This window comes from Stenella coeruleoalba, assembly GCF_951394435.1.
Source record: "Stenella coeruleoalba genome assembly, chromosome: 8".
Taxonomy (NCBI): domain Eukaryota; kingdom Metazoa; phylum Chordata; class Mammalia; order Artiodactyla; family Delphinidae; genus Stenella; species Stenella coeruleoalba.
The window spans coordinates 13,689,983-13,716,919 of NC_137154.1; the positions used below are offsets into that span (position 1 = coordinate 13,689,983).

The 26,937-nt window shown below is 42.5% G+C and overlaps 1 protein-coding gene across 9 annotated transcripts in view; it reads left to right on the forward strand.

The window, feature by feature from the left end:
- Positions 1-26,937, forward strand: part of AMBRA1 (autophagy and beclin 1 regulator 1) — a 175,907-nt gene that overhangs the window by 54,194 nt on the left and 94,776 nt on the right. For 8 of the 9 annotated variants that reach the window (XM_079928471.1, XM_079928478.1, XM_079928473.1 and 5 more), the window contains 4 exons: positions 5,988-6,074; positions 10,364-10,543; positions 22,071-22,151; positions 22,782-22,882. In XM_079928471.1, coding sequence (XP_079784597.1) covers positions 5,988-6,074; positions 10,364-10,543; positions 22,071-22,151; positions 22,782-22,882 — 449 coding nt within the window. The remainder of the gene's footprint in view (positions 1-5,987; positions 6,075-10,363; positions 10,544-22,070; positions 22,152-22,781; positions 22,883-26,937) is intronic. The other variant, XM_079928479.1, reaches the window with a different exon arrangement.

The following is a 26,937-nucleotide window of genomic DNA, read 5'->3' on the forward strand; positions in this document are numbered from 1 at the left end:
ACGGGCCTAGTTGCTGTGCAGCATGTGGGGTATTCCTGGGCCAGGGCTCGAACCCCTGTCCCCTGCATTGGCAGGTGGATTCTTAACCACTGCGCCACCAGGGAAGCCCCATCAATACTTTTTTTTTTTTTTTTTTTGCGGTACACGGGCCTCTCACTGTTGTGGCCTCTCCCGTTGCAGAGCACAGGCTCCGGACGCGCAGGCCCAGCGGCCATGGCTCATGGGCCCAGCCGCTCCGCGGCACGTGGGATCTTCCCGGACTGGGGCACGAACCCGTGTCCCCTGCATCGGCAGGCGGACTCTCAACCACTGCACCACTAGGGAAGCCCACCATCAATACTTTTTAAGATTGTTAAAGGAACTCTGAGACCAAAAAGTTTGAAAACGATTGCACCAGAGCATATAGTATGTTCAGAAGGAATGAGAGGGCTTCCCTGGTGGTGCAGTGGTTGAGAGTCCGCCTGGCGATGCAGGGGACACGGGTTCGCGCCCCGGTCCGGGAAGGTCCCACATGCTGTGGAGTGGCTGGGCCCGTGAGCCATGGCCGCTGAGCCTGCGCGTCTGGAGCCTGTGCTCCGCAGCGGGAGAGGCCACAACAGTGAGAGGCCTGCATACTGAAAAAACAAAAAAACAAAAACAAAACAGAAGGAATGAGAAATTTGGCTGCAAGGCTTTGGGTGTCAAGGTGAGGAATTTGGATATTATTTCCTAGGTGGAAGGGAGTTATTCCTTTGGGTTTGGCTTCCCTGAACTCAACTAGCAGATGTCACCCAGACATCAGAGCCAGACTGGGAAATTACTCTTCAGGCATGGGGCACCAGCATCTTAGCTTCTAAGAGCAACTTTCCTTATCAGTATATATAGGTCACAGTTTTAGCAATTGATTGTTTCCAGTGATTGGAGAAGGTCTGTACTTGTTTGTTGGCTTTAGTTTGTTGATTTTCTCTGTGATTTGACAATTAGTTAAAAGAATATCTTTAGGATATAGTTGTTTATTAAGGAAGAGTTGTCACTGGCTTATTTATTTGTCTAGACTGGTACCCAAACTTTCTCCTTCTCCACCCCGATACCCATTGAATTTGAAACAAAGATTCTTTTCTTTTTTTTTTTTTCCAGCCGCACTGTGCGGCTTGTGGGGGTCTTAGTTCCCGGCCAGGGATGGAACTCATGCCCCCTGCAGTGGAAGCGCAGAGTCCTAACCACCGGACCACCAGGGAATTCCCCAAAGGTTCTTTTCTTTTGGGTAACCCATCTCATCTGCCCTGACAACTTTATTCTTTTCCAGAGCTTTCTTCTACTACTATTTTTTATTGTTTTCCTAGTCATCAAAGGGTACAGCTGATATAGGGAACTGTTGTACATATTCAGAGTATTAATTAGGGAAGGAAGAAATAGTTGTATTCATTTAAAATATTAGGAATTTTACAGCTTGGATTGTATATTGACTTATATTTTAGTAGGGCTTAATATTAATTTTTGATAACTTATTCTAGTGTGTAATACTTTGATTTCAAGCTTTTCTGTTACATTCCTTAGTGACTCCACCTTATCTTTCAAGGGATTTTATGTAAGCAAATGTTTTAGAGCACGGGTGGGCAGATTTTTTTCTGTAATGGGCCAGGTAGTAAATATTTCAGTCCTTTCCCTATTAGGTCTACTCAACTCTGCCTTCCTAGCTCCAAAGCAGCCACAAACGATATTCTTTTTAATTAAAAAAATTTTTTTTAAATTTATTTTTGGCCGCGTTGGGTCTTTGTTGCCACACACGGGCTTTCTCTAGTTGTGGTGAGCGGGGGGCTACTCTTCGTTACGGTGCGTGGACTTCTCATTGCGGTGGCTTCTCTGTTGCAGAGCACAGGCTCTAGGCACGCGGCTTCAGTAGTTGGAGCAGGCAGGCTCAGTAGTTGCAGCACGTGAGCCCTAGAGCATGCCGACTTTAGTAGTTGCAGCACGTGGGCTCAGTAGTTGCGGTGCGCGGGCTCTAAGGCACATGGGGTCAGTACTTGTGGTGTACGGGCTTAGTTGCTCCATGGCATGTGGGATCTTCCCGGACCAGGGATCGAACCTGTGTCCCCTGCTTTGGCAGGCAGTTTCTTAACCACTTCGCCACCAGGGAAGTCCTCACAGACAATATTTAAATGGGTGGTTGTGGCTGTGTTTGGATAAAACTTTATTTATAAAAACAGGCAGCTGGCCCAGTGCCTGTAGTTTGTCAAACCTGCTTTTTAGAGGCAACTTGCTATTTGAAGAAACTCTTTTTAAGAAGTGAGTAATTCTTTTGAAAATGAGTAGTTTTCTCTTTAGTTTTCAGTGGTTTACTTTTAGATTTTGTATATTGGATGTTTTAAATTTTGAAATAATTTCAGACTTGCAGAAAAGTGGCAAAAATAGTGCAAAGAATTCCCATATACTCTTCACCCACATTCCGTAAATATTAACATTTTACCACATTTGCTGTATCATTTTCTCTCTTTTGCTCTACCTGTATGTGAATATAGTTATGCCTTTATTTATAGTTTTTGTATTTTATATATTTGTGATTATTATATTCTATTAAATATTGAATTTTCTTAAAGTAGTGTATAGTTTGATAGAACAGTGGCCTTTAGACTTAAAAAAGAACAACCTCTGTTAGTAAAAGGCTTTTGAGCAACCTGTGTGTGTGTGCGTGTGTGTGTGTGTGGCATTATGGTTATACATTTTAAATCAAAAGTTCTAATATTTTCTTCCTGTTCTCCAGTGGATCAAAAGAGCAGAACCCCTGACGTACCTCACTTGAACACCACTAGTTTAGAGAATAAACCCGGCAAACTTGTAAAGAAAGGTTTTTTTTTCTCTGTCAGAGCTTCAATGACTCTTTAAAACATTTCTAAATAACAGGTCAGAATGAAATGGTAGCTTCAAGCTTGAACAAGCTTGTCTGAGCCCATCCTAAGTCCTACCTGACTTCATATTACTCAACCAGTTGATTGATCATTGTCAAGTGAAATTTGTGGTGGCCAGAGCAGAAAGCGCTCAGCTGCCATCTTGTGTCATTTCCCCATCTATGGCTTTTTGTAGGAGGCTAACTGTGAGAGAGAAAGATCTTTCTTTGAGTTTCCTAGGAGTGGTGGTGATATTTACTCGTTATTTCTTTATTCAACACCAATTGGCGAAGTGTTTTTTTTTGCTGTACGCGGGCCTCGCACTGTTGTGGCCTCTCCCGCTGCGGAGCACAGGCTCCAGACGCGCAGGCTCAGCGGCCATGGCTCACGGGCCCAGCCGCTCCGCAGCATGTGGGATCTTCCCAGACCGGGGCACGAACCCGTGTCCCCTGCATCGGCAGGCGGACTCTCAACCACTGCGCCACCAGGGAAGCCCCTGGAGAAGTGTTTTTTAATCCCTCAGATAGTGTTTGTGTTGTAACTGTAGAGAACTTGATGTTTCATCAGTGATACGTGTATGGGGGTGCTATTCACAGTAATTGGCTCTCCTGATTTTGTGTATTAGCAGTTAACATGCCATATGTGTATGACTTGCTAGTCCACTGTATTGCCTGAGGAGCAAATGGTGCCAACAGATTCTAGTAAGTAGGCACAGGGGATATATATATGTTCCAAAAGAACCTCATCAGGGACTCCCCAGAGACAAAACTAAACATTTTGGTATAACTGTTTTAAGACGCCTTCCTAAGGTAAGAATTTAGGGTGGGAAGTAGAGTTTGCAGGATTATAAAATGGAATCATTAAAATTGAAATTGTCTAAACCAAGCTCTTCTGGTTCAAGAATCTCCTTCACAGCATCTCTAAAAAGTCATCTCATTTCTTTGAGTACTGTCACTGCCTTGGCAGAGTAGTGGGTAATATTGGCCTCCTAATTTGGCAGGGTCATTTTTCAGGCAGAAGTACTTAAGAAGGATATATGTTGGTCACTCTGGAGGATGCCTCTTGTCAAAGGGCCTCTGCTTATTAAGCAGACATTTGGAGGGTAACACGACAGGGCTCAATGAAATTCAAGACTCATTCCAGAACCCGCTGGGGTAGAAGAAGCTTCTGGGTGTTCCAGGGCAGTCAGCTGCTCTCAGATCTTGCTTCTGTTCTTCAGTTCCCGCCTAATTCCTATAGGACAAATTTATTAGTAGTGGATATATGATGGCCTAAATTGATACTCTTCTCAAAATTTCGCTACTCTTCTTTCTCCAGTCTGTGTACCTCTCACTATCCCTTCCTCTCACAAATAGTCTGTATTTCAAGATTCAAAGACATGCCATTATTTTATGTGCTCCTATGAAAGAAAAAAATCCTGCCAGTTAAACTGCGTCACACAATTATAAAATGTATCCTAATTTCAGACACATTAAAACGTTGGGGGGGAAAGCGTGTCTTAGAATTGATGAAACACAGCATTTCTGCTGCTGTAAACTGGTATCATTGAAGATTCAGGTTTTCAACCAGAGAGAAGTTGTTTTATTGCTTTCTTCTCTTCCTCATTGGTTTCATTGTATTCACTCCCTTCAGTGGTAGGACTATTTAACTTGTCCTAAGTGTGGGGATTATAAGCCTTGTCTAGATCCAAAACATCACGTAACAGTTATTTTCCTGGGTGGGAAAGGTAGCAAGCCAGGTTGACAGGGCCTCTGTTGTATCTCTTTCCCAGGCTGTTAGGGAAAATGCTTCGGTGAGCCAGTCGCTGGGATAAAGTGACTGCACATGACTATACCTAAAGCCAGCTGGTTTTAATAAGAGTGAATTGAATTAACTCAATTGGAAAAGATTGGTAGCTGCTGTCCTTATCCTGCAGATCTGCTTTAAAGAAGAGTCCAGCAGGGAGCTGGAGACCTGCTCCTGGTAGAGCCAGGCAAAATGCTGCTGGAGAGGAACAACATGCATTTCTTTCTGAGTCCACTTCCTTTGAAACGTCTTCTATGGCAGGAGCTTGATTGGCTGCCAAGGCACATTTGAGTTGGGAAGCAGTGTGGCAGACATGGCAAACTGGGGGGCCCCGAGCCATGTTTGTCAGATGAGTTGGGAAGCAGTGTGGCAGACATGGCAAACTGGGGGACCCCGAGCCATGTTTGTCAGATGTTTGTCAAACTGGCCCTTCCTGTACGAAAAGGAAAAAAATGTTTTAGCTAAAATGTAACAGGAGATTTCATGCAAAAGTTCAGCTTTTTGGCTTCCCTTAAATAAATGGGAAGATCCAGTGTTACTGGACCTGCATTCTAGTTGGGACTCACACTGGATACATGTACATAGTGGTTTGAAGCATTTTGGAGTTGACAGGCCTTCACTGGAGTCCTGGTGCTATCACTTGGTAGCTGTGTGCTGCAGTGCAAAACACTTAACTTCTAGGCCCATTGATCTCATGTATGTATAGTAATGCTCACCTTTCCAGGCTGTGGTGAGGTTTAAATAAAGAACTACATGTGAAGTGCTTAGTATTTGCCTGGCGCTAAAAAAGTGCTCAATAAAATATGTGTGTAACACATATGATCATTGAATTGACAGTTGGGCTAGATTATATAATTAGAGATTTTTATCAGTTGTTAAGAGAGCCGTAGGAGTACTCACAGAAAGGGTGTGGGCAGAGCAGAATGTGTAGAAGATAAGGGGCTGTGGATTAGGATGACATGCAGGAACTGAACACCAAGGTAAATGTTGGCACTACGTGATAGTCTCTTGGTATGCCTCATTTTCCTCTCCCATGTTGATCCCAACCTCCTGTTTGTCTACCGGAGGTACTGGAAATAGAAATAAGATCATGTCTCTACTGCACTGACAGAAGAGCAGTATTCACCATGATACAATGGCCATATCCAGTGTGGGAGCTCTGGAGCTCTTCATTTACTTATACCTCTAAGTGCTTATAGGAAGGGTGTGATCCCAGATAAGAGGTGTTAGCTAGCTGCAAAGGGGGATGTTATTTATCTCTCCCCCCATTTTTCCTTATGAATGACCTCTGAGTTGGTAATTGACAGGGATTATTGCCATTTTTTTAATCTCTGCTAGGAGGCTGCTGGAGTCTTCCCTCATTTCATTATCCCGTTATGATGGAGCAGGATCCAGAGAGCACCCAATTTACCCAGACCCAGCGAGGTAAGGCCGAAGTGAGAAATGGCACTAGGTGGGGGGGAGGGACTGCCCTTGGGGTTGCCAAGCTGTTGGAAGCCCCATTCTGTGCCTCTCTGGTCCTGGTGCTCTTTTACTCTTCAGTTACAGTTTTGAGACAGGTGGTTCAGGTGATTGGGAAGTATTACAGGTAAGTGAACAGAGCCTCTGGTGACAGAGGGTTATGACTGAGCCCTTGTCCTTTGGGGCTCATTTTTGTAAGTGGGACACTAGAGGAGGGACCTGAGGAGGTCATTGGCAGAGTCACAGGATATTTCTTTTCTGCTCATCAGAGAGGCTGTTGCCATTCAGATGGACAGCCAAAAGGGAAACAAAAGTTTTTTTATTAATAGGGAAATCACTTACAAATTAAAAGCAAACAATTCTCTCTCATTTGAGAGAAAATTTAGAACATCAAAAGGCGGAAATCAAGTTCATTCAGATGTTGAAGTTTTGGAGACTATATGACGGAAGAGATGACTGACAAAAGGGTAACTGAATAAAACAAGTTGACATATTATTAAAGTGCTTGCCTTACCCCCATTAGAAGACATTTGAAAAGTTCTTGAAGAGATAAAAAGAAAAAAAGAATTCAGATGAGTTTAAGGCCCACCTTTACCTTATACTGGTAACTCAGGACTGAGGATGGGGTGTTGAATTGATATATAACATTTATTTATAGTGAGCAGCCCTTTGGGGTTGTCACAGCAGGACTTAATAATTCTGTTAATGATCCGAAAGGGGGATAACCTGCACATTCTGTAGCAACAGCAGACCGCACATTGTGAGGCTTTGCCAAAAGAAGAGGGTAATTTATAACGGTGGGGTTGAAGTTAACACTGTAGGTCAGAAAAGACTAAATGAGCTTTGCTGTAGATTAAGAATTTCAAGTCCAAGGTTTTTGTTTCCAAGGTTATTGAGTGATTTTGTTGTTACTACAGTTATGTCATGATACTGAGCATTCTTTCTGAGATACTAGTGAAAAGATTCCCTGTTATCCTCTTACTTCCTTTTCCGTACCCCAGAAATGGCAGATCAGAGAACATGGGGATTGATGACTTTAAAACAGGTAGGCAACTTAGATGATGACTGAAACAAGGAAGTTTATGTTAGTCTCTAGTCATATTTGAAAGTAGCAAGCCCTAAATAAGAGAAGGAAATATTTTGCATGAATCAAATTCTTTGAAACCCTGAGAGAACTTCTTGCTGTGAAACAGTTTCTTTTAGGACAGTAATGGGAATCTCATCCCCAGAATTTTTAACCTAACAAAGTTTAACGGTGACTCTTAAAGACCATTATTTGTCCTCCTTTCATGTAATAAATTTGTTATTTATTCCTACTCAGATCTCTTTATCACAGAAAGGCCAAACTTTGTGGTGGTGTTATTTTTACATTTTCCCTTTAAACACAAAAAAGGGTTTTTTGGAGGGGGAAGTATTCTTCCTTGAAGAAAACTTGAGGAGTTATTTAAAATATTCACTTGGAACACTTTTAGAGTTTGATAATTATCCACTCTTCAGTAGGAGGATGATTGTTACCTCATTACTGGTTGTTTAATTTCTTTTTCCTCTTAGATTTCACCCTGCATAATCTGTATAGGTCAAAGCCTTTATGAGACATGTCAGCATTCAGATCCTTAGCTTCCCTCTGGATATCTAAAAAGATGAGGCTATGATGTACTTGTACTTAATAATTGTGAATCATTTTTCTTTACCATTGATGCACAGTTATGTAGTTTAGGGAATTCCTGTCCAACGGTGAAATTAAACAATTGAGGTTACCTAGTGCTGAATTTTTTTTTTTTTTTTTGCGGTATGTGGGCCTCTCACTGCTGTGGCCTCTCCCATTGCGGAGCACAGGCTCCGGACGCGCAGGCTCAGCGGCCATGGCTCACGGGCCCAGCCGCTCCGCGGCATGTGGGATCTTCCCAGACCGGGGCACGAACCCGCGTCCCCTGCATCGGCAGGCGGACTCTCAACCACTGCGCCACCAGGGAAGCCCCCTAGTGCTGAATTTTTACCCCTACATAAAAGGACAATCTTTATTTATTATTGTCAGCATCAACATTATTTCTACCTCTATCACCGTAATATAATTTTTCCATTAGTTAAGGTAGGCTATCAACACAGTAATGAGTGTATTTATGGTCACTTTTCAAAATCTTTTCTAAAAAAAGAATCTTCATTCTCCTCTTAAAACTTTTTTTTAACATTCTTTTCTCCTCTGACTGACTTGAGAATTTAACCAACAACAATTGATTTCTACTGGAAGATTTCTGTATATTTGGTAGCTATAGGAACAACTCAAGAGTATTGGCTTCTGTCTGTTGAAAATTTAGGGTTCTTGATTCATCCTTGCCAAATGCATGGGAACAGGTGCCCAAAGAGACAGTGAAAGTTCCACAAGTTGAAACTTCAAATCTTATTCTCTGATGATCTTGGCCAAGGCCTCTGTACGTCCCATGCCCACCTACTGTCTAAAGATAATTTGGATTCAGAGGTGCCAAATGCAGCATATTGTTCCATAACACAGACTTTTGAGTTCCAAAGATTGTCACCTGGCCTGCTTGGAAATTCTGCTTGATGGTTGGCCAGAAGGACACCACCTCTGATGACAGGCATTTCAGAGGCAGCCCTGTTTCGTGAGGCAGTTGACTGCAGGATCTCCTTTGGTCTGAGTGAGTAGATTTACCGAGGATTTACCTAGAGGCTTACTTTGTCCAGGGGTAATGAAAGGTCAGGCAGCAAGATGTTTGTACTTTTCCTACCATTTGGATGTAAGTATTTCCATTTCCATTCTCAATCAGTTTTTCCAGATTTCCATTAAAAAAAAAAGTTGCATGCTTTTTTTCCTTCTATATTCAAACATTATAGAAGTTAAGGTCCCTAGGAATCCTTATCAGGATTGTTATGTTTCATTTTTTTGTTCTAATTACAGAAATAAATATTTTTATATACATATTAGTATATACATACCATTCTTTAATTTTTCCCCCACTTAAAATTTTATTTTAGAGGGCTTTCATTGTGCATATATAGGGATATTCTTTTCAATTGTTATATAATGTTTCTTTGTATAGATGTAATTTATTTAATCTGTTGGTGGACATTTGGGGTGTTTCCCAGTTTTTCACTAGTGCCAGCATATATATATATCTCTTCGTATCCTGGTGTATTTCTGTAGGATAAAATTAATAGTGGAATTGTTGAATCAAAGTTGGCAGGTTTTAGGTCTTGGGCAGGTTTTAAGTCTTGGAATTTCTTAGTAATCCACTTAATATTATATATAAAACATTTTTCTGTTACTGTTCTTCTCTCACTTTCTCAGTTCACAGCCTCAAATTATATGCGTTGTGAAAGATGGAGGAAAAACTTGAGAAAGAAGGGAATGTGCAAATTGTATAGGACAGTAGACATTTTCATGGAGTATGAAGACAGTGAACCATAGCTGGAAGAATATAGACCTTTTACTAATTTAAAGTAAATTAAGTCTTTTAAGACTAATTACTGAGAACAGCCATTGTAAGGGAGAAGAAGAGTGACTGTTGTCTTCTGTGTTGCTCAGTGCCCACGTAGCCTATGATGCTCTGTCATAAGAAATAGAAAAAAGCTGTTGTTTTCTTTTAGATTTTCTGTTCTCTTGAGTATATTTTACTCTCAGTCTCTATCCTGAATATTTTCTCTGTGTTAAAATATCTGGATAATCTGTAAAGGAGAGATAAGAAGTTCGAAGAAGTACTCTTAAGGAGCTAGGACAAATCTGGAGCTACAAGTATTTGTTGGAGAAGAAAGGAGTCCTGGTGAAGGTGATGCCTGAAGATGCCTTCTTTAGTCATCTCGGGTTCACCATCTCTTGGCCTGTTTTCTCATCTATAAAATGAAAGAAGCTGTGGTCCCTTTCATTTCTTATATTTTGAATATGGATGATTAAGGAAAATCTGCGAATCTATATAAAGGGCACACCCTGAGAAGTTAAAAGAGGTCCCTTAAGAAACTAAAAGAAAGGTCCAGTGTTAAACTCTTGGAAGGGGCAGCTGTTGATCAGATGATGACTGATTAAACAGCTGTTTGCCTTATCTCAGAACAGAAACACTGGTGGTAGTCTGATAAGCATATTGTGCAGTACAAATCTCCTGGTGAGTTAAATGCCGTTTATTTTTCATGTCTCCAGAGTTCGCCTCAGCAGGGAGATGTGATGGGAGAGCTGGATTTACTATCTTTCACAGTATTCCCCACATTAGTGCTAGTTTGTGTTTGTTCATCTCTGTTTCTCTCAGATTATCTCCTGCTGCATACTATGCCCAGAGGATGATCCAGTATCTCTCACGGAGAGACAGTATCCGCCAGCGTTCTATGCGCTACCAACAGAACCGCCTCCGTTCTTCCACCTCCTCCTCTTCCTCAGACAACCAGGGTCCATCAGTAGAGGGAACCGACTTGGAATTTGAGGACTTTGAGTAAGTATATATTCAACTTGCTTTCTTACCCCTCCTCCCGAGCTGTGAGTGCTTCCAAGTTGGCCACTGTCTGAGCAATAGTGGTTTGACAGTCTTGCTTCAAACCCCTAAGTTATTATTTATGAGAAATAGGATGGGGTGAGGGACAGAGGGTTAAAATGCCCAGGGCGCTCCCACCTCTGGTAGTTGCATTGCTGATTCCCTGAAGCCTCTGGGAAGAGACAGCCCATTGGGCCCCAGGCCAGGCTGGGAGAAAATGGCCGCTGCTCTTTAGGCAACTTTTTAATTTCCCATTTGCATAAACAGTGACTGTGGAAGTGCTTCATGTGGACTGTCTTCATAACATCAGGGAGGCAGGAGGGTTGGTGTTTTTTCTCTTAAGCAGAGTAGATACAGAGATTAACAACAAAGACAATACTCGGATTTCCCTAGGAGACAGATTCTCTCAGTACCCTTAATCACGCTGCTTCTCTGAGGTCCTACTCCCTTGTCCCTAAACGTTCTCAGTCTCCCTGTACCCCCAGTAAGGATCCTTTGGAAGTTGCCTGTCAGATTAATGTGGGGGTTGAGAGGTGATTCCTTGCTCTGCTAGTCTCTTTGAGCGGTCGGCTGGGGTACGGGGGTGAGCTAAAGGAGCAGCGTCAGCCCCAGGCTCCAAGGTCAAGCTCCCCAATCTTCCTGCTGGGTTTTACATTCTCTGACCTGCTGCTCCTGACCTTTCTAGCCATGCATTGTGTTTCTTTCCATCTTGAAACTGAGCTTTCCTGGCTTGTACCAAATTGGACATTTGGCTCTTGCTTTGATTCCTATATTTCGATATTCTCAAAACATGCAGAATAAGAGGGAAGGGTGGTTAAACATTTTTCTTTCCCCATCTTTTTTGCTGGCAGTACTGGAATAGGACAGCCTGTCAGTCATCTTCCTTTTTTTTCCCCCTTCATCTTGACATAGCCTGGTCAGGTCTGGGATCTTAAGAGCTCCTGCCTCCCTTCCACCTTCCTCTTTCGTGAGCTGAATGAATAGTTCCCCAGGAGCCATCTTGCAGTGGAGCTTTATGAAGTGTTTGAGAAATATCTTTGTCAGAGAGGACCAAGAAGGTGGGAATACCCTTCGTACCAATTGACCTTCCCGATACAATCCTTAAACACACTGGCCAGTTGTGTACTGGGAAGCAGAAGGAACACTCAGTGGGAGGCTCATTCGTCTGAGGAAGATGTAAATGTGAAAGAAATGCAAGGTTGCCCTCAAACAGCTGTGCTGTGGCAAACGGAGCAGGGGTGGTGGGAGAAGGGCCCAGCTGCTCTGTGACTCTCAGATGTGTCCTTCTGCCTTAAGTCCCCGCTGGGGGAAGATGGATGTGGGCACAGCAGTGAAGGGAGAGTCTCCACTCCTTTAGCCAGGCAGACACCTGTAGGGAAATATGTTCCCCTGTAGAAATGATTATTTTTCCAGCACCGGGGTCTATTCAGGGAAGCAGTTTCAACGCACAGTGCCAAGGCTGCTGGGACTTAGTGCTGCTGAAAAGCCTCGGTAATCCCGTGGAGCTCTGGGAGTCAGTGCAGATTGCATAGCCCTCTCTCCACGCATGTTTGGAAGGCTGTTATCTCTTCGCAGTGGTGAAACGTGGGGCTCATGCCTTTGAGCTGTATCTTGCCTCGTGACTTGTCCTTCACAGTGGAGTTCTGGGTTAGTTTAAAATGTTCTGTTCTCATCTTACCTTCTCTTTCTTCTGTTACCACCTCCTCCCTTTCCCCTTCCTTCCCCCTTGATTTTCCTGTGTCAGACTGCCTCCTCCCTGTGCTCCCCACAGCCCACCTGTGCTCTTGCCTCCCCCTGACTTCAGCGCAGCCTGAATTTACATCACCCTCTTCACCTTTCATGCACTGACTTACCATTGTATTGCTCCCTGGTTAGTAACAATGGGCTGGTTTCTCTAAAGCCCCTCCGAAAGTCCCTCCCCTTGGTGTTTGCCTTTCTTGTGGGGCTGAAGCAGACTATAAACTTGTTTTTAATAGCAACTGTGGATTAGTCACCTCAATATTAGCAGTTCAGGTCTTCTAGTGAAGGATGTTGCCGGCTGGTTGATGCTGAGTTACCGTCTGTTCATTCTTTCTCTGTCTCTTTCCCCGCCCTCCTCCCCCTACTGTAAACCGAGGGCTGCTTGTGGTTGTGCCTCTTCTCTTAATTTCTAGGTACTCTGAGGAGAGAGAAAGTGAGAAATTAGGGAATGTACCAGCCCATTTTAATTTCTCTGCCCGAATCCTTTTCCTCAGCTTTGATAACTAGAAAGAAAGTTACAGGCTTATACAGTCATAATTTATAGTTCTTTCAAGTACAGAGAAGCAGATGAAGTTAGATATGGCCTGGAATCCTAACACTTAGGGTACCATTAAGAGAGACTGTTCTTCTTCTGGGTTTCCTCACCTTCACAGCACAGCATGGTCTTGCCTTTGCCACCCCACTCCAACCTCTTCACTCTCCTTCCATTTGCTAAGTCACAGATCATTTTGTCATTCTCTAGCTTGTCCCATCCAGGTGTATAGTGGCCTCAGAAAACAAAAGGGAGACATTACGCAGATCCCATCTTTTTTGGTTCTCTTTCATCATCCATTGAATGAAAGGTATCAGCTATCACATTTTTCATGTATACTAATTTATAACATACACAACATTTGTAGTATATATAAATATACTAATATACATATGTCTTTTAAAATCTTGTTTACTCCTTATAATAACCCAGTGAGATAGTTGTTCATTTCATTGTGTTTTTTAAAATAAGGATACAGAAGCTTGACCAAAGTCAGACATGTCTAAGATTAGAGATCAGGAGCAAGAATGTTTAGTGTCTGACGTTAGTGTCCTGCAGATTTAAAAACCTTTAAAAATGATGTACAACCATATTTGAGCCCTTGCTCCATGAGCTTGCTGTGCAGCAAGACTATCTAGATTTATCGCTAGGGAAGATAGGTTTGAAGGTTGGTCAACATCAGGTTAAACTTTCTATTCTTTTGTGGTCTGGATTAATGACCATCTTCCCAGGCAGGCATCTTCTCCTGTCATTTGTCTCTGTCTGCAGCAAGGATTGAGACTTCAGGGTCCCTGTGTTTATCAAAATGCACAAACAGGACATCCAGAAACCTGCTGTCAGGTGGTCTGTCCTGAAGCCCTCAGCATCTGTCTTTGCATAAAGATGTTCACAAGCAGGGTAAAGGTGTGGCTGCCCTGACCCTGCTGTCTGCCTCCTTCTGAGCTCAGACCACCTGCTAGAATGTAGACGGCAAATAAGCATAATGAAAACTCAAATTTTTATTTTCACCATCCCTTTGGAAAGAGGGAGGGAGGCTTTTATGAAGCCCAGGTTGAGTGCTGTGTTCCCGTAGTTTCTAAGGCCAGCAAAAGAGGTGGTACCTGTGACTTTATGACTGTTGTTCAAGCTACCCTCACCCCCCTCCTCATTTTATCTGTTATTCTAAATGTAATTATAATCCTAGAATCATCTCCAGTTCATCTTCTTGCCTCATTTTTTACCTGCTTTGCCTTCCAAGGCAAGGATACCCTGAGCTAATGACAGAACTGGAGAAGCTTCAGATTAGATCAGTCACAAATATCTCCAACACTGCGTAATTATATTCAACTTCTTTTTTTTTTTTAAATTATTAATTTGGCTGCATCAGGTCTTAGTTGCGGCACACGGGATCTTTCTTTGCAGTGCGCAGGCTCTTTGTTACAGCACACAGGCTTTTCTCTAGTTGTGGTGTGTGGGCTCTTAGAGCGCGTGGGCTTAGCAGTTGCAGCGTGCAGGCTCTCTCGTGGTGTGTGGGCTCCAGAGAGTGCGGGCCTAGTTGCAGATCTTAGTTCCCCGACCAGGGATCGAACCCGTGTCCCCTGCATTGGAAAGCAGATTCTCAACCACTGGACCACCAAGGAAGTCCCTCAACTTCTTAAAAATTGTTGCCAGCACAGAGAGAACAAGTCCTTCATTCATAGTTGTGACACCGGTCTGTACTTGGGGAAAACGTCTCAGTGAGAATTCTAGTCTTTCAGCCTGGTCTTTCAGATGAAGTGTCTTGAAGTCAGTTACATTTGTTTTATTAACTCTTCTAATTTATCTCGTTGTATTTGGGTTCCTTTTACCCACAAATCCATATTGTGACCAAATATGCAAAACCGTTTCATTGTGAAATGAATGACAGTCATTTCTGGTTGCCCAAGATGGGTTCTGGTTCCTTAGTTTGGCATGATATGTTCTAGCAGTACCACATACACATGTGCGGAGGAGCCTCAACCAGAAGGCTTTCATGGGCCCCTTGCTAGACACCTTCTAGCAAGGAAGTCATTAAAAGGTCTTCTTGGTATATAATGTAGCTGAGGACAGTTCTGAAGGCTGTCACTCCGTTCTGCCATCTGACTGGGTGTGGCATAGAAGTTACTCGCCTTTATAGTTCAGAATTTAATATTCTTCATCTGCCCTTTTGCCACTACGGAAATTTAATTGAGTCACACAAAGAAAATATGTTAGAAACCCGATGATGTTACTCTTATCTGTCTATAGGTGAAATCCTGACAGCTTTGTGAGACTCATATACTTGTGTCAAGTTCTCATGGCTAGAAATTCCAGGAGAGTGAAGTCACATGTCCTTGGTAGTGTTTGCTTGCCCCTGCTCTCTCTTCTATGCCCCAAATTTCCAGGACTCCCATGGGAGTCAGTGACTACTAATAACAGATATGTTACTTATAGCCGAGAAAGGGAAGGGGCAGATCTTCAGAGCAAGAAGTCGTGTACTTCATTCTGAAATGGGGTTGCCTTTGTTTCTTCCTTTGACTTACAGACCATAATCTCTTTGATATTAGAAGTGCAAGAGAAACTATAAGGGAACACGCTGTAAAGTGACTGTTCTCTTTACAGACTGGAACCTGCCAAAGCAGTCAAGGATCAGGCAACCAGCTACAGTTATTGAGTGGTGGTATTGTATAGAAGTAGTTCTTAAAGTGAGATGAGATAAGAAACCATTCACTTCCTTTTTACCAGAGTTTTAAATAATTTCATTTAATTGATGTTTGTGGTGGTTGATTGTTTTTTACAGCGTGGGTTTATAAAAGAGAAAGTCTTAAAATAGGACTTTTCTCCAGATATACTTAGAAGAAAGGCAAATAAATGCATAGTCATAGAAACATGAAACAGCATGGAGCATGTCAAGAATTCCCTTGTTGACAAGTATGGTCAGGTTGTAAAGTCCAAGATACAGCAGGAGATGAGCCCCGAGAGTTAGAGTGGTACCAGATCCTGGGGAGTCTTGTGTGCCTTGCAAAGGAGGAGAACTGTACCCTGCAGGTGAGAGGGAGTCACTGAAGAGTTTTAAGCTATGGAATAACATCAGATTTTTACACAATATCTTATAAGATAGACTGTAATAAGGTACCCCTAAAGTACAGGACAGCATTGTATGAAGGGAGAGAGTACTTGGGGAGATGTGAGAAGGCTTCATGGGGTTCAGCTAGGTGTGAAGACCCCATAGGACTTCAACGAATTGACGTGGAGGATGGAAGTAGGGAAGGAGATTCTAGACAAAGGAGTAGCTTAAGCAAAAGCCCAGACACAGAAGATTTACAGGGTTTGTTCAGAGACCCTGCATACATCTGTGGTTAGAGCAACGGAGTATTTGTACTTTGAGCGATAAGATCGGAAAGACATGGACTGTGGAGGGCCTGGAGTGCCTGGCTGAGAAATTTTGACCTTGTTTTTGTCTAGGGACAGCCATTATTCAACATGTGTTTTAGGCAGTGAATTCTGACAGCGGTTGTTAGGCAGGTGGCAAGTATATGGATGCAGGAAAACCAGTTAGAAAACAGTGGGCAAAATACATATGAGGACATATGAGGACTGAATGTTAAGTATTAGACATAAGAGGCCTTGGTGTTTTATAAGAGTGGGGCCTGTTTGTGAATGTTCCTGGGGAGTTGAGCTGTGTGAGAGCTCAGCTGCCTCACTTCCTACTTCTCCAAATAAAATGTTGCCGGAGTCCTTTTTTACTCTTACTGGAACTGATTTTGAGCTAAGTTTATAAAGTAGCAAGTGACTCCCAGAACAGCTGTGATTGGAACTGGGATCTCCTGTTAGTGCCCACTGGTCCCCAGAGCCTGACAACTATTGTCTAGGGAATAGCCCTGCGTTCCAGTTTCGGCTGAGCCTCTGATATGCCATTTGATCTTTGGCAAGTCCCTCTCCTACCCTAGGCCTCAATGTCTGACCTTGTAAAATTAGATTAGATAATCTCTGAAGTTTATTTTAGCCCTAAAGCTCTTGGATCTTTGTTGGAGCTAACTACCTATCTTAGAAGGATTTCCCTTGTACTCAGCAGAGGTAGAATAATGAAAAGTTTCAGAAAAGTGGAGAGACTTCCTGAGGATTAGGAATAGGATATCTGGTACCTGTGGAGCCCCAATAGATTTATAAAATATATGCCTACCTGAATTCCAGCTCTTTCCTGAGGGTTTTGAGCCTATTGCTTAGAAATATATAATATTGCTTGGCAGCTTTAAAATTAGTATTCTTTCTGGGCAACTAAAATACATATGAATATTTATTATGAGGAATGCTAGGAGAAGAGAAAGAAAATGGAATATATCTGGATTTAAAGAATTAAACAGCTGTGAAGGAAGAGGGGGAAAGGAGGATAGCTATCACTTAGAGATATGTATTTATTTTTTAACATAAAATGCACAATAGGAATATGGATTTGCATAATACATGCAGATGAAATTAAAGGTAGAACAAGAAAGGAGAGGACTTCCCTGGTGGCGCAGTGGTTAAGAATCCGCCTGCCAGTGCAGGGGAAATGGGTTCAAGCCCTGGTCCGGGAAGATCCCACATGCCACGGAGCAACTAAGCCCGTGCACCACAACTACTGAGCCTGCACTCTAGAGCCTGTGAGCCACAACTACTGAGCCCGCGTACCAGAGCTACGGAAACCCGCGTGCCTAGAGCCTGTGCTCCACAACAAGAGAAGCCACAGCAATGAGCAGCCCGCGCACCGCAACAAAGAGTAGCCCCGGCTCGCCGCAGCTAGAGAAAGCCCTTACGCAGCAACGAAGACCCAATGCAGCCAAACAAACAAATTAAAAAACAAAAAAGGAAAGAAAAAGAAAGGAGAGGAATTTGTAAGTGGTAATTATCTGTTATATTACTATTCCTTGGAGAAAAATTAAGGCTCTGAAGTTCCAAGAGACCTATGCTATTAGGTATCCCCTATGAATGATATCAGCTGGGCCTGTGCCTTCCTCCCAGAAATCTAGCCCTGACATGCGTGCACAGTCCTTTGAAGTAGAGTCTAGAGCCTTACTAATAGCACCTGAGTAAAGAAAGGACTTGACCAAGATCACTGTGCCATCCAAGGACAGGAACACCAGCTAGGCCTTCTACTGTCTGGAGATTGAGTAGAAACTGAAGAGCACAGGGAAACAAGTATTTTTTTAATGGTCTAATTTTCAGCACAGTCAACTGTGTATTGTCAAGAAGATAATGGCCTTTTGAGCTTTGTGCTGCCAGAGCTTTATTTACAAAGGCCCAAGTCAGAGCCATTTGTCACTGAGTAGTAATGGCAGCCTGACTCTCTGGTTAGGACTCAGACAGCAGTCTGTAGGTGTATTTTACATTCCTTTAAGTTACAGCTTCTCTCTGAGGCAATTAATCCCAGGCATTTAGCAAGAGTAGCTGCTGTGTTTCTCCCTTGTTCCATAGATGCATTTTCTTGTATTTGTCAGTTGTCTTGGATGCTTGTTTGAAGGGTGATTTTTCCTTACAAAATCTTTTATGAGAAAGTCTTATTTTTTTCCCTCTTTCCTTCCCAAATAGCCTTCTGAGAGTTAATCAGAGATGCACAGAGTTCAACAACTGGGAAGGCCATTAATAACTCAGCCAGCTTCTATCCTGCTGGCTTAAAGGCAGCTTCTGGCTGATGAAATTGATGAGGATTTCTCTGGTGTTTCCCTGAAAAGTATTCTGGTGAGAAAGAGTCCTCCAGTGATAGAGGAGTGGTACCAGCGTGCTTGCATACTCTGGTCTTCACTGTTTTTGTTTTTGTTTTTTTTTTAAGTACTACCCTTGAAAAGGGCATGGGCTATGTTATGTTAGGCCCAGTATTTATCACCCTCCATTATTCCTAAGGTAAACTGTCTTTCTGGGTCTGCCTTTCTCCCACTGTTCATCTGGCAAACATCTTCTAATCTTTAGTCTCTGCCTAAATTTGCCTTCTTCATCTCGTGGAGGCTTGCTCCAAGTTGGTCTTGTATCAGCACTGAAGTGAGTGTCAGAGTCTGTGTAGTTTTCTAAATTGAACATTATTTTAAGTACTTTTAATTTCTTTGCCCTTTTCTTGAAACTCTTTTTTTTTTTCGTTTTTTTGAAACTCTTAACCACTCTTCCTCTCCCCTCACTTCTACCCTGACCCCGCCCTTGCAGATATCCTTTGCATTGAAGTTTGTTTCCCCATCTCAGCTCCTTATTTTGAATTTTCCCTTCTTTTTAGACTATAGAAGCTAGAGTCATTAGTTGCTCTTTTCACCTCTAATTTATTTAGGGCCATGCTTTTAGTCAGGGATTTTTGTGTGCCAGCATTAAAACGTGGGGCTTTTGCCCTCTACTTGCTTAACTTGTCCTGTGGTTGGACATTCTGGCCTTTGCCACCTTACCCATTCATGTTTTAAGTTTTTCCTGGTAAGGAAATGTTTGAGCTGTTCTAGGCTATTTTCTCCTAGATGCCTGTGTTTTTTTCTCCCATAGCATCTCATTTGCGTGTTCACCACATTTCACATTTTACTAATTGTTCTGTGTACAATTCTGTCATTTCTCCTTCTTTGCTAGTGTGCTCAACACTTTCAATTTGAAGTCTTCTCTACATTTTATTGAGATGCTGTTTAACTCCTACTTCCCCATCATTAGTCAAGACGTTAAACTGAGGACCAAGAGATACATCTCCACTCACTTAATATTATTGCCTCTTTTGCGGTGCCTAATGTAACCATCATTCTGAGACTGCTTGTATCTGAGCCAGCTGATTTTCATATATATATATATATCTCTTCCGGTAATCTCTAAATAACATAAAGCCATTATCTCTGACCATGTTTTGCCCTTCCTCCTCCCTTTTTTTTTTTAAGACGGAAGGAGAAATTGAATCAGAAAAGTTAATTGTTTTTAGGTTTTAATAACAATTAAAAGAGGCTTGTGAAATATGTCATAGGAGCCAAATTTTCTCCCAGCCCTGGCATTTGTCCATCTTTCTAAGTTATCTTCATATGTCCTTTCACCCAGCTCTGTGTCATGTTTGATTCTGGCAACTGCTGATCAGTACTGTCTCCTGTACATCCCTCTCCTTCCCTGCTCTTCAACTCTGCTAATGCCAGATAGAGCACTGTTTATTGTCCAGAGAGAGAGGGCTCTTTGGTCCTTGTTCAGAAGTAAATTGTCAGCTCCACAGCATGGTTCTGGGAAGGCCAGCTCTTTCTTAGCTCTAGAATAAAGTAATTGGATTTGTCCCATGATGCTTCTTTCTGTAACTTAATTTTCAACCTTTTTGAGGCTTAGGACCCTTCCTCCCCCCCCCTTAGGACCCTTCTTAACTTTAATATGTGTTCTAACTTCTCTCATGATAATTAGTTGCACTTTTAGTGCCCATCTGTAAGTAAAATATACTGTTATGAAAAGCTGTCATGAGTTCACTTGTACTTTTTTTTTTTTTTTTTTTTTGCGGTACGTGGGCCTCTCACTGTTGTGGCCTCTCCTGTTGCAGAGCACAGGCTCCGGACGCGCAGGCTCAGCGGCCATGGCTCACGGGCCCAGCCGCTCCGTGCGGCATGTGGGATCTTCCCAGACTGGGGCATGAACCCGTGTCCCTTGCATTGGCGGGCGGACTCTCAACCACTGCGCCACCAGGGAAGCCCCCACTTGTACTTTTAACCGAGTTGGTACTTTGATCACAACTTGAATCTACATATACTTGAAAAATAATAATATACTTAATTTGGGAGCTGTCTTATTTGTTTGATATTCAGCTACTCCTTATAATAATTTGTGGGCTCCCCAGAGCTGCAGTCTGCTGGTCAGGAACTTCTGATCTCGTTGTTCTTTATAATCCCCTTTTCACTTTCCATATGGTCTTATCTCTCTTTCCTTGCCTCTCCCTTCATCTGTAGAGTATCAAGTCACAGGACTATGATATGTTAAAGAAAACAGTAATATGCTTTCTCTTCTGCAAAAATAAAAACCAAGTACTGACTTTTAATGGATCAGCTTCCAGTATCCCTGATATTGATTTGTCTCTAAATGCTCAGCATCCAGTTCCACCAAGATATAAAAACCTTCCTAGGCTTTCATTTCTGGTTTGTAAGGGTCCCAGTAGTACACTTGAAAGCCAAAGTGTTGTCTTAACTTTGGTTACAGTGCCAGTTTGAAGATTATCTCATTAAGTTGAAGATAATCCAAAGGAAGAATTCAGAACATACCCCAAATCAAGCTCTCAAGAGGTTCATTTATTTTGTGGAGTTGGTTAAACAGCTAATTAACTGCTCTATCCAGCCAGAGTGCCCTTTGGCTTATTGTTCCTTTGATGCATTGGAAACTAAGCCACGTGAAGTTTCTGTTGTCTTCTCTTGTAGGAAGCAGTGAAGTGTAGTGGAAAGAGCAAGGGCTTCAGAGTCAGATGGATCTTCCTTGAATCTTGTCTCAACCACTTACTAGTTGTGTGACCTTGGGTATTTGCCTCTCTGGTCCTTAGTTTCCTTATCTGTGAAACAGATCTAATGAGACTTAATGGGAAACTCAGAAGATTAAATGGGGTAACATATTAATAACCTTTGTATTAGGACTTAGTAGATATTTCGTAAATGGTGTTTATTACCATTACTTTAACAGACCATAAAGAAAACACTAGACTTTTCTTTTTAATCAAATGACCAAGCTTAGGATTGCATTGTCTAATAATCTTCATCATTGTTAATTTTTCAATCTCTAAAAGAAAGGACTGCCTAGCCTTTTTCTTGTGTTGTTTTTCTTTCACATATCCATGATTTTTCCACACCAAGGACCTAAACAGATTTAAAGATAACCATTTGTTGAATGAACTTGATGGGAGAATTCTTCTTCCTTCAAGATCCCCCGAAGCCAAAGTTTTTCTGTCCTTCAGTCTAGAAAGAGATATGTTTATATACATATCCATTCTAAATCCCTTTAGAAGATCTAAACTTGGCTTCAATTTCAGATGCTGCAGAGTTCAGAGACCACATTATTTCAAGAAAAATCTTCCTTCTTACTGAACTGTTAGTATATGCTCATAATTATTTTAATTGTGGTACTCCAGAAACGTAGTATATTAATGTGCCACCCAAATTAGTAAGCAACCAGATGACTAATTTCTCTGGGACCTTCACCTAAGTGTAGGAATTTAGTTTGCGGGATGTCTGTCTTTTGGGCTGGTGTCTGTTTCTGCTTTAGTGACTCTCTTAGGTGTAGTCTTTTTGTTTTCTCCAGGGACAATGGTGACAGATCCAGGCACCGAGCTCCACGAAATGCCCGGATGTCTGCACCTTCACTTGGACGCTTTGTCCCAAGGTAAGAACTGGATAGTCAACTTTTATGAGAGACTTTTCTGAGGGAGGCTTTATGAGAGGCTGGGATTTTTAAACCTACTTTCTGGTAGGTTTGTCCTGGACAGACCTATTTGGACAAAATTATTTGTCCTGGACAGATAATTCCAGATATGGACAATCTGGTGGATTGTCCATATCTGGAATTATTTCCTAGTGAGCCTACAGTCCAGCCCTGCCACCTAAAGACTTGACAGGAAATGATTAACCACAATGAAAAGACATAGAAAAATGGCATTGGGAGCATCCTGTTCAAGAATAGAAGCCCCGGGAAACTTTAGAAGAAAGATTGGAAGAAGATGCAAACGTGTGAGAGGAATTGTACTCTGCTCTAGGTTTCTTTGGATTCCTAGGCTTAGTGGATCCCTTATCTTTGATTGTTGAGGGTTAGTAGATAGTATATCTCCTTTGTTTTAAGGCAGTCTGTAGTAGGCTTTTAACGCGTGATTCCTTCATATAGGCGTTTTTTTAAATTAATTTTTATTGGTGTGTAGTTGCTTTACAATGTTGTATTAGTTTCTGCTGTACAGCAAAATGAATCAGCTATGCATATACATATATCCCCTCTTTTTTGGATTTCCTTCCCATCTTATAGGCGTTTCTTGCTGCCTGAGTACTTGCCTTATGCTGGGATTTTTCATGAACGTGGACAGCCTGGCTTGGCTACTCACTCTTCTGTTAACAGGGTCCTGGCAGGTAAGGAGTTGTTTCTTTGGATTTTGAAAATTTAAAGGGGGAGGGAGCCGTGTAAAGCTTTCCCCTCCTTTACCTATGCTGATGTGATGGCATCTTGGCATCTGGCTGAAAACTCTTTTTTAAGGTCTTGTACTTGGTTCCTTACTTCAGGGCAGGAAACTACAGACTGAGGAAAGCTGCTTCTTTTGCCCATTCCCACTTCCTTCAGACATCTCTTTTTTAATTAATTTATTTATCTATTTTTGGCTGCGTTGGGTCTTCGTTGCTGCACACGGGCTTTTCTCCCGTTGCAACGAGCGGGAGCTACTCTTTGTTGCAGTGTGTGGGCTTCTCATTGCGGTGGCTTCTTTTTGTTGCGGAGCATGGGCTCCGGGCACGCGGGCTTCAGTAGTTGTGGCATGTGGGCTCAGTAGTTGTGGTGTGCGGGCTTAGTTGCTGCACAGCATGTGGGATCTTCCCGGGCCAGGGGTCGAACCCATGTCCCCTGCATTGGCAGGCGGATTCTTATCTACTTCACCACCAGAGAGGTCCCCAGACATCTTTTTTAAAATTTATTTAAACCATTTGTTTCTTAATCCAGCAAATAGACTTTTTAAATTGAATGATAAAGATGCCTTGCTCATGTTTTATTGTTGAGGTACGCATGAGCCAGATCCTGTGATTTAATTAGGACTGAAAGCACACCTCTCCAACCCATTGCTGCTGCCAGCACATGGAGTTTCCAGGCCCTGTGGAATAATCTTCAGAGGAAGAAGGAGGAGAGGGACCCATGGAGCTGGCTTAGAAATTTCCACAGAATAGAAAATGGACTGGACAAACCCAGCCGATGCAGTTTTATGGTGGCTGAATAACTTAGTGACCAACGTTTTGGGGCTAATATGCGTGATGTGACTGGGCTGAGACCCAGTGTGTGCTGCTGCTTCTGGGCAGTCTAGAGAAGGAAACAAAGCAGAATCTATTTTTTTTCTAACAAAGGTTTTTCTCTTTTCCCCCTTCCCCCCCACCTCCACTGCCAACTTGTAAATTTATGTATGTGAAGGCATTAAAAACTGTAAAAATCAAGCCACATTTTGGTGTATTTTTTTTTAAATAAATTAAATTTTTGGCTGTGCTGGGTCTTCATTGCTGTGCGCAGGCTTTCTCTAGTTGCAGCGAGCAGGGGTTACTCTTCGTTGCAGTGCACGGGCTTCAGTAGTTGTGGCACGTGGGCTCAGTAGTTGTGGCTTGTGGGCTCTAGAGCGCAGGCTCAGTAGTTGTGGCGCATGGGCTTAGTTGCTCCACAGCATGTGGGATCTTCAGGGATTGATCCTGTGTCCCCTGCATTGGCAGGCAGATTCTTAACCACTGTGCCACCAGGGAAGTCTCTTGGTGTATCTTTAATAAGCATCTTTATTTAAAAAATTCAAATGACATTACGTTTTGGAAAATCTGGGCCACGTGATGGTTAAAGGTAGAGAGGGATCGGTGTGAGGCAGTAGCACTGTCAGGCTGGGGGAATATGATTTCTGACCAAGCTGTTGTGGCAGCTGGTAAGCCATGGGATCTGGCTTCCTTTAAGTAGCAGTATCCTTGACCCAGTGTCAAGGCCTAGAAACCCCAGAAACCTCAATGGTTTCTCTCTACTGGACACCAGGGCTTCATAGGCCCAGGCTTGGTGGGGGAGTAGACTGCACCATGGTGTCCTGACAACTTTGACTGATGAGGGCCCTAGTCGGTAAACAGACCCCATGGCTCTCCTTGCTTGGCGCTTCTGTGTGGCTTGGCTAATGGCACGTGGAAGCTCCTCACTGGCAGATAATCACTTGCTGCCAGACAGTACTACAGAGTTCTTCTCCACCCTTCTTTGTTCCAGACATCTGCCTCTACCACCCAACACAGCAGCTCCCTGCTCCTCTACTGCTGGGAAGTCTCTATTTCCTTTGCATTTAGTTTTTTTGGAACAGCTGTATGTTGTTTTTCTCTCCTTTGATCTAATAACTCTTTACCTCCATTTCTTCTTCCCTGCTTTATGCCCAGAGGTCTGACCCCAAATAGCCCAGTTTCACTTGTGGATACCTTTGAATATAGGGGTTATGTTCCAGCAGGCAGTTTACAAACATGAAATCTACTGAGAAAAGTTCTCTAACAAAAGATGTAGAGTGCCTTGAGAGGAAGGAAATCTAGGCTCTCAAGAAGCTCATTCTTGAATTAGATTAGTGGATGGTTTCCATTCACATTTAAACTCATTTCTCCCATTTTCTCAAGATGCATGTTGCAGAGTATCCACTGGTCTTTTCTTCTTTTTTCTTCTTTTTTTAATTGAAGTATACTTGTTTTACAATGTTGTGTTAATTTCTGCTGTACAGCAAAGTGACTCAGTTATACACATATATATTTTCTTTTTTATATTATTTTTCATTATGGTTTATCCCAGGATGTTGAATATAGTTCCCCGTGCTATACAGTAGGACCTTGTTGTTTATCCATTCTGTATGTAATAGTTTGCATCTACCCCACTGGTCTTTCCTTAAATGCCCTCATCATTTGTAGACATTTGGATGTCCCTCCAGATTCTGTTGACAGTTTTGTGTTACTTTTATTCTTCTCTTGAGAAAATACCAATGATAATAATAACAGCAACAAAAAAAAGCTTAACATTCATTGAGCATTGGCTGTATGCTAGGGAGTGTTTTAAGTGCTCTTCCTAGTCATATTTCATTTCATTCTCACAGTAATCCTATGAGATGGGTGCTATTATCTAACAGTGGTGGGAACTGAAGCCCAGAAGGCTAACTTGCCCAGAGTGATGCAGCTAGAAGTAGAGGAGCCAGAAGTGAACCAGGCAGTGGGACTTCTGTTTCCTAGTCTGCCTGCCTCCCCACAGCTATTTTTAAGGACAGAGCATCAAAATAGCATTCTTCTTCTAGGTCCTTAATCTAGAAAAGGGAAAGAGGTCCCAGGGAACTTGGCTGATCTTCAGGGGTTTTCTTATTTGTTCTAATTCCTCTATTTTAAGTGGTTTCTAGACATAGCTTTTTGTGACCCAGTAGTGCTTGCTAAGGAAAATCTTATTATATAATAGGCCTTTCCCCGAGCCTTCATGCCCTCCTGGACACAGATGTTTTGCTTTTTATTAAACTTATTTTGTGATCATGTAATAGATAGAGCTGCTGTAATAATGGCTTTTGAAGTGAAGACAAATTAGTGTTTTAGCAGTAAGCACTCCCAATTTTCCTGGAAAGGCACTTTCTCTTATATGATTGGAATGAGGTTGTGATGGTCTCAGAACAATTAGATTCAGTAGACGTTTGTTCCGCAGCTGTGTGCCAGGCACTGTTGTAGGCTACCAGAGTGAATAAGACAGACAAGATCCCTGCTCTTCTGTAGCTCAGAGTTTAGGTGGTTGGCTGTACCTCAGTCTTGCTGTTTGGTTCTTAGCTCCAAATATAAGGCAGAAACCTTTGTATGGTGAGTGGCTTTTTGTAGGGGTGAAGCATGGAAATTTGGCAGACCTGGAGGGACAAAGTATATACACACCTGCAGTTTTAGGAGGCATTACCAGTGGCAAATGAGTTTTCAATGGACCCTAGCCAAAGCCATTCAGAATCATCAACAAAAATGGATTTGCAGAAAATTAAGATCCATTCTGCCCACTTCCTCCCACAAGAGCCTGAAAGCAGTAATACAAAACAGAAGCTGCTACAGAGAAGTGTTTTGATAGTCTGTTAATCTTCATCTCTTCCGCCTTATCTTGTTGTCTTCTCCACAATTCTGTAGGTTCCTGGTGGCCTCCAGTCACCCATCAACCCACACCAGGCCCCTTCTTCAGCAACACAAATTCTGAACCTGTACTTAAAGAGGTATAACTACATTTAAAGCTACTGCAACTTTACCGGTATATTTTTGGGGAAACACGCAAAAGTCTGGGGCGCTCCCCCTGCTGACTTTTTAGCAGACAGCTCTAGCTCTGTATAGTAATAGCAGTCTATAACAGAGAAGGAAATGAAGTTAATGACTGCCTACTATGGGCCAGGTACAGTCCAAAGTGCTTTCCCATACATTATGACCGCCCTATG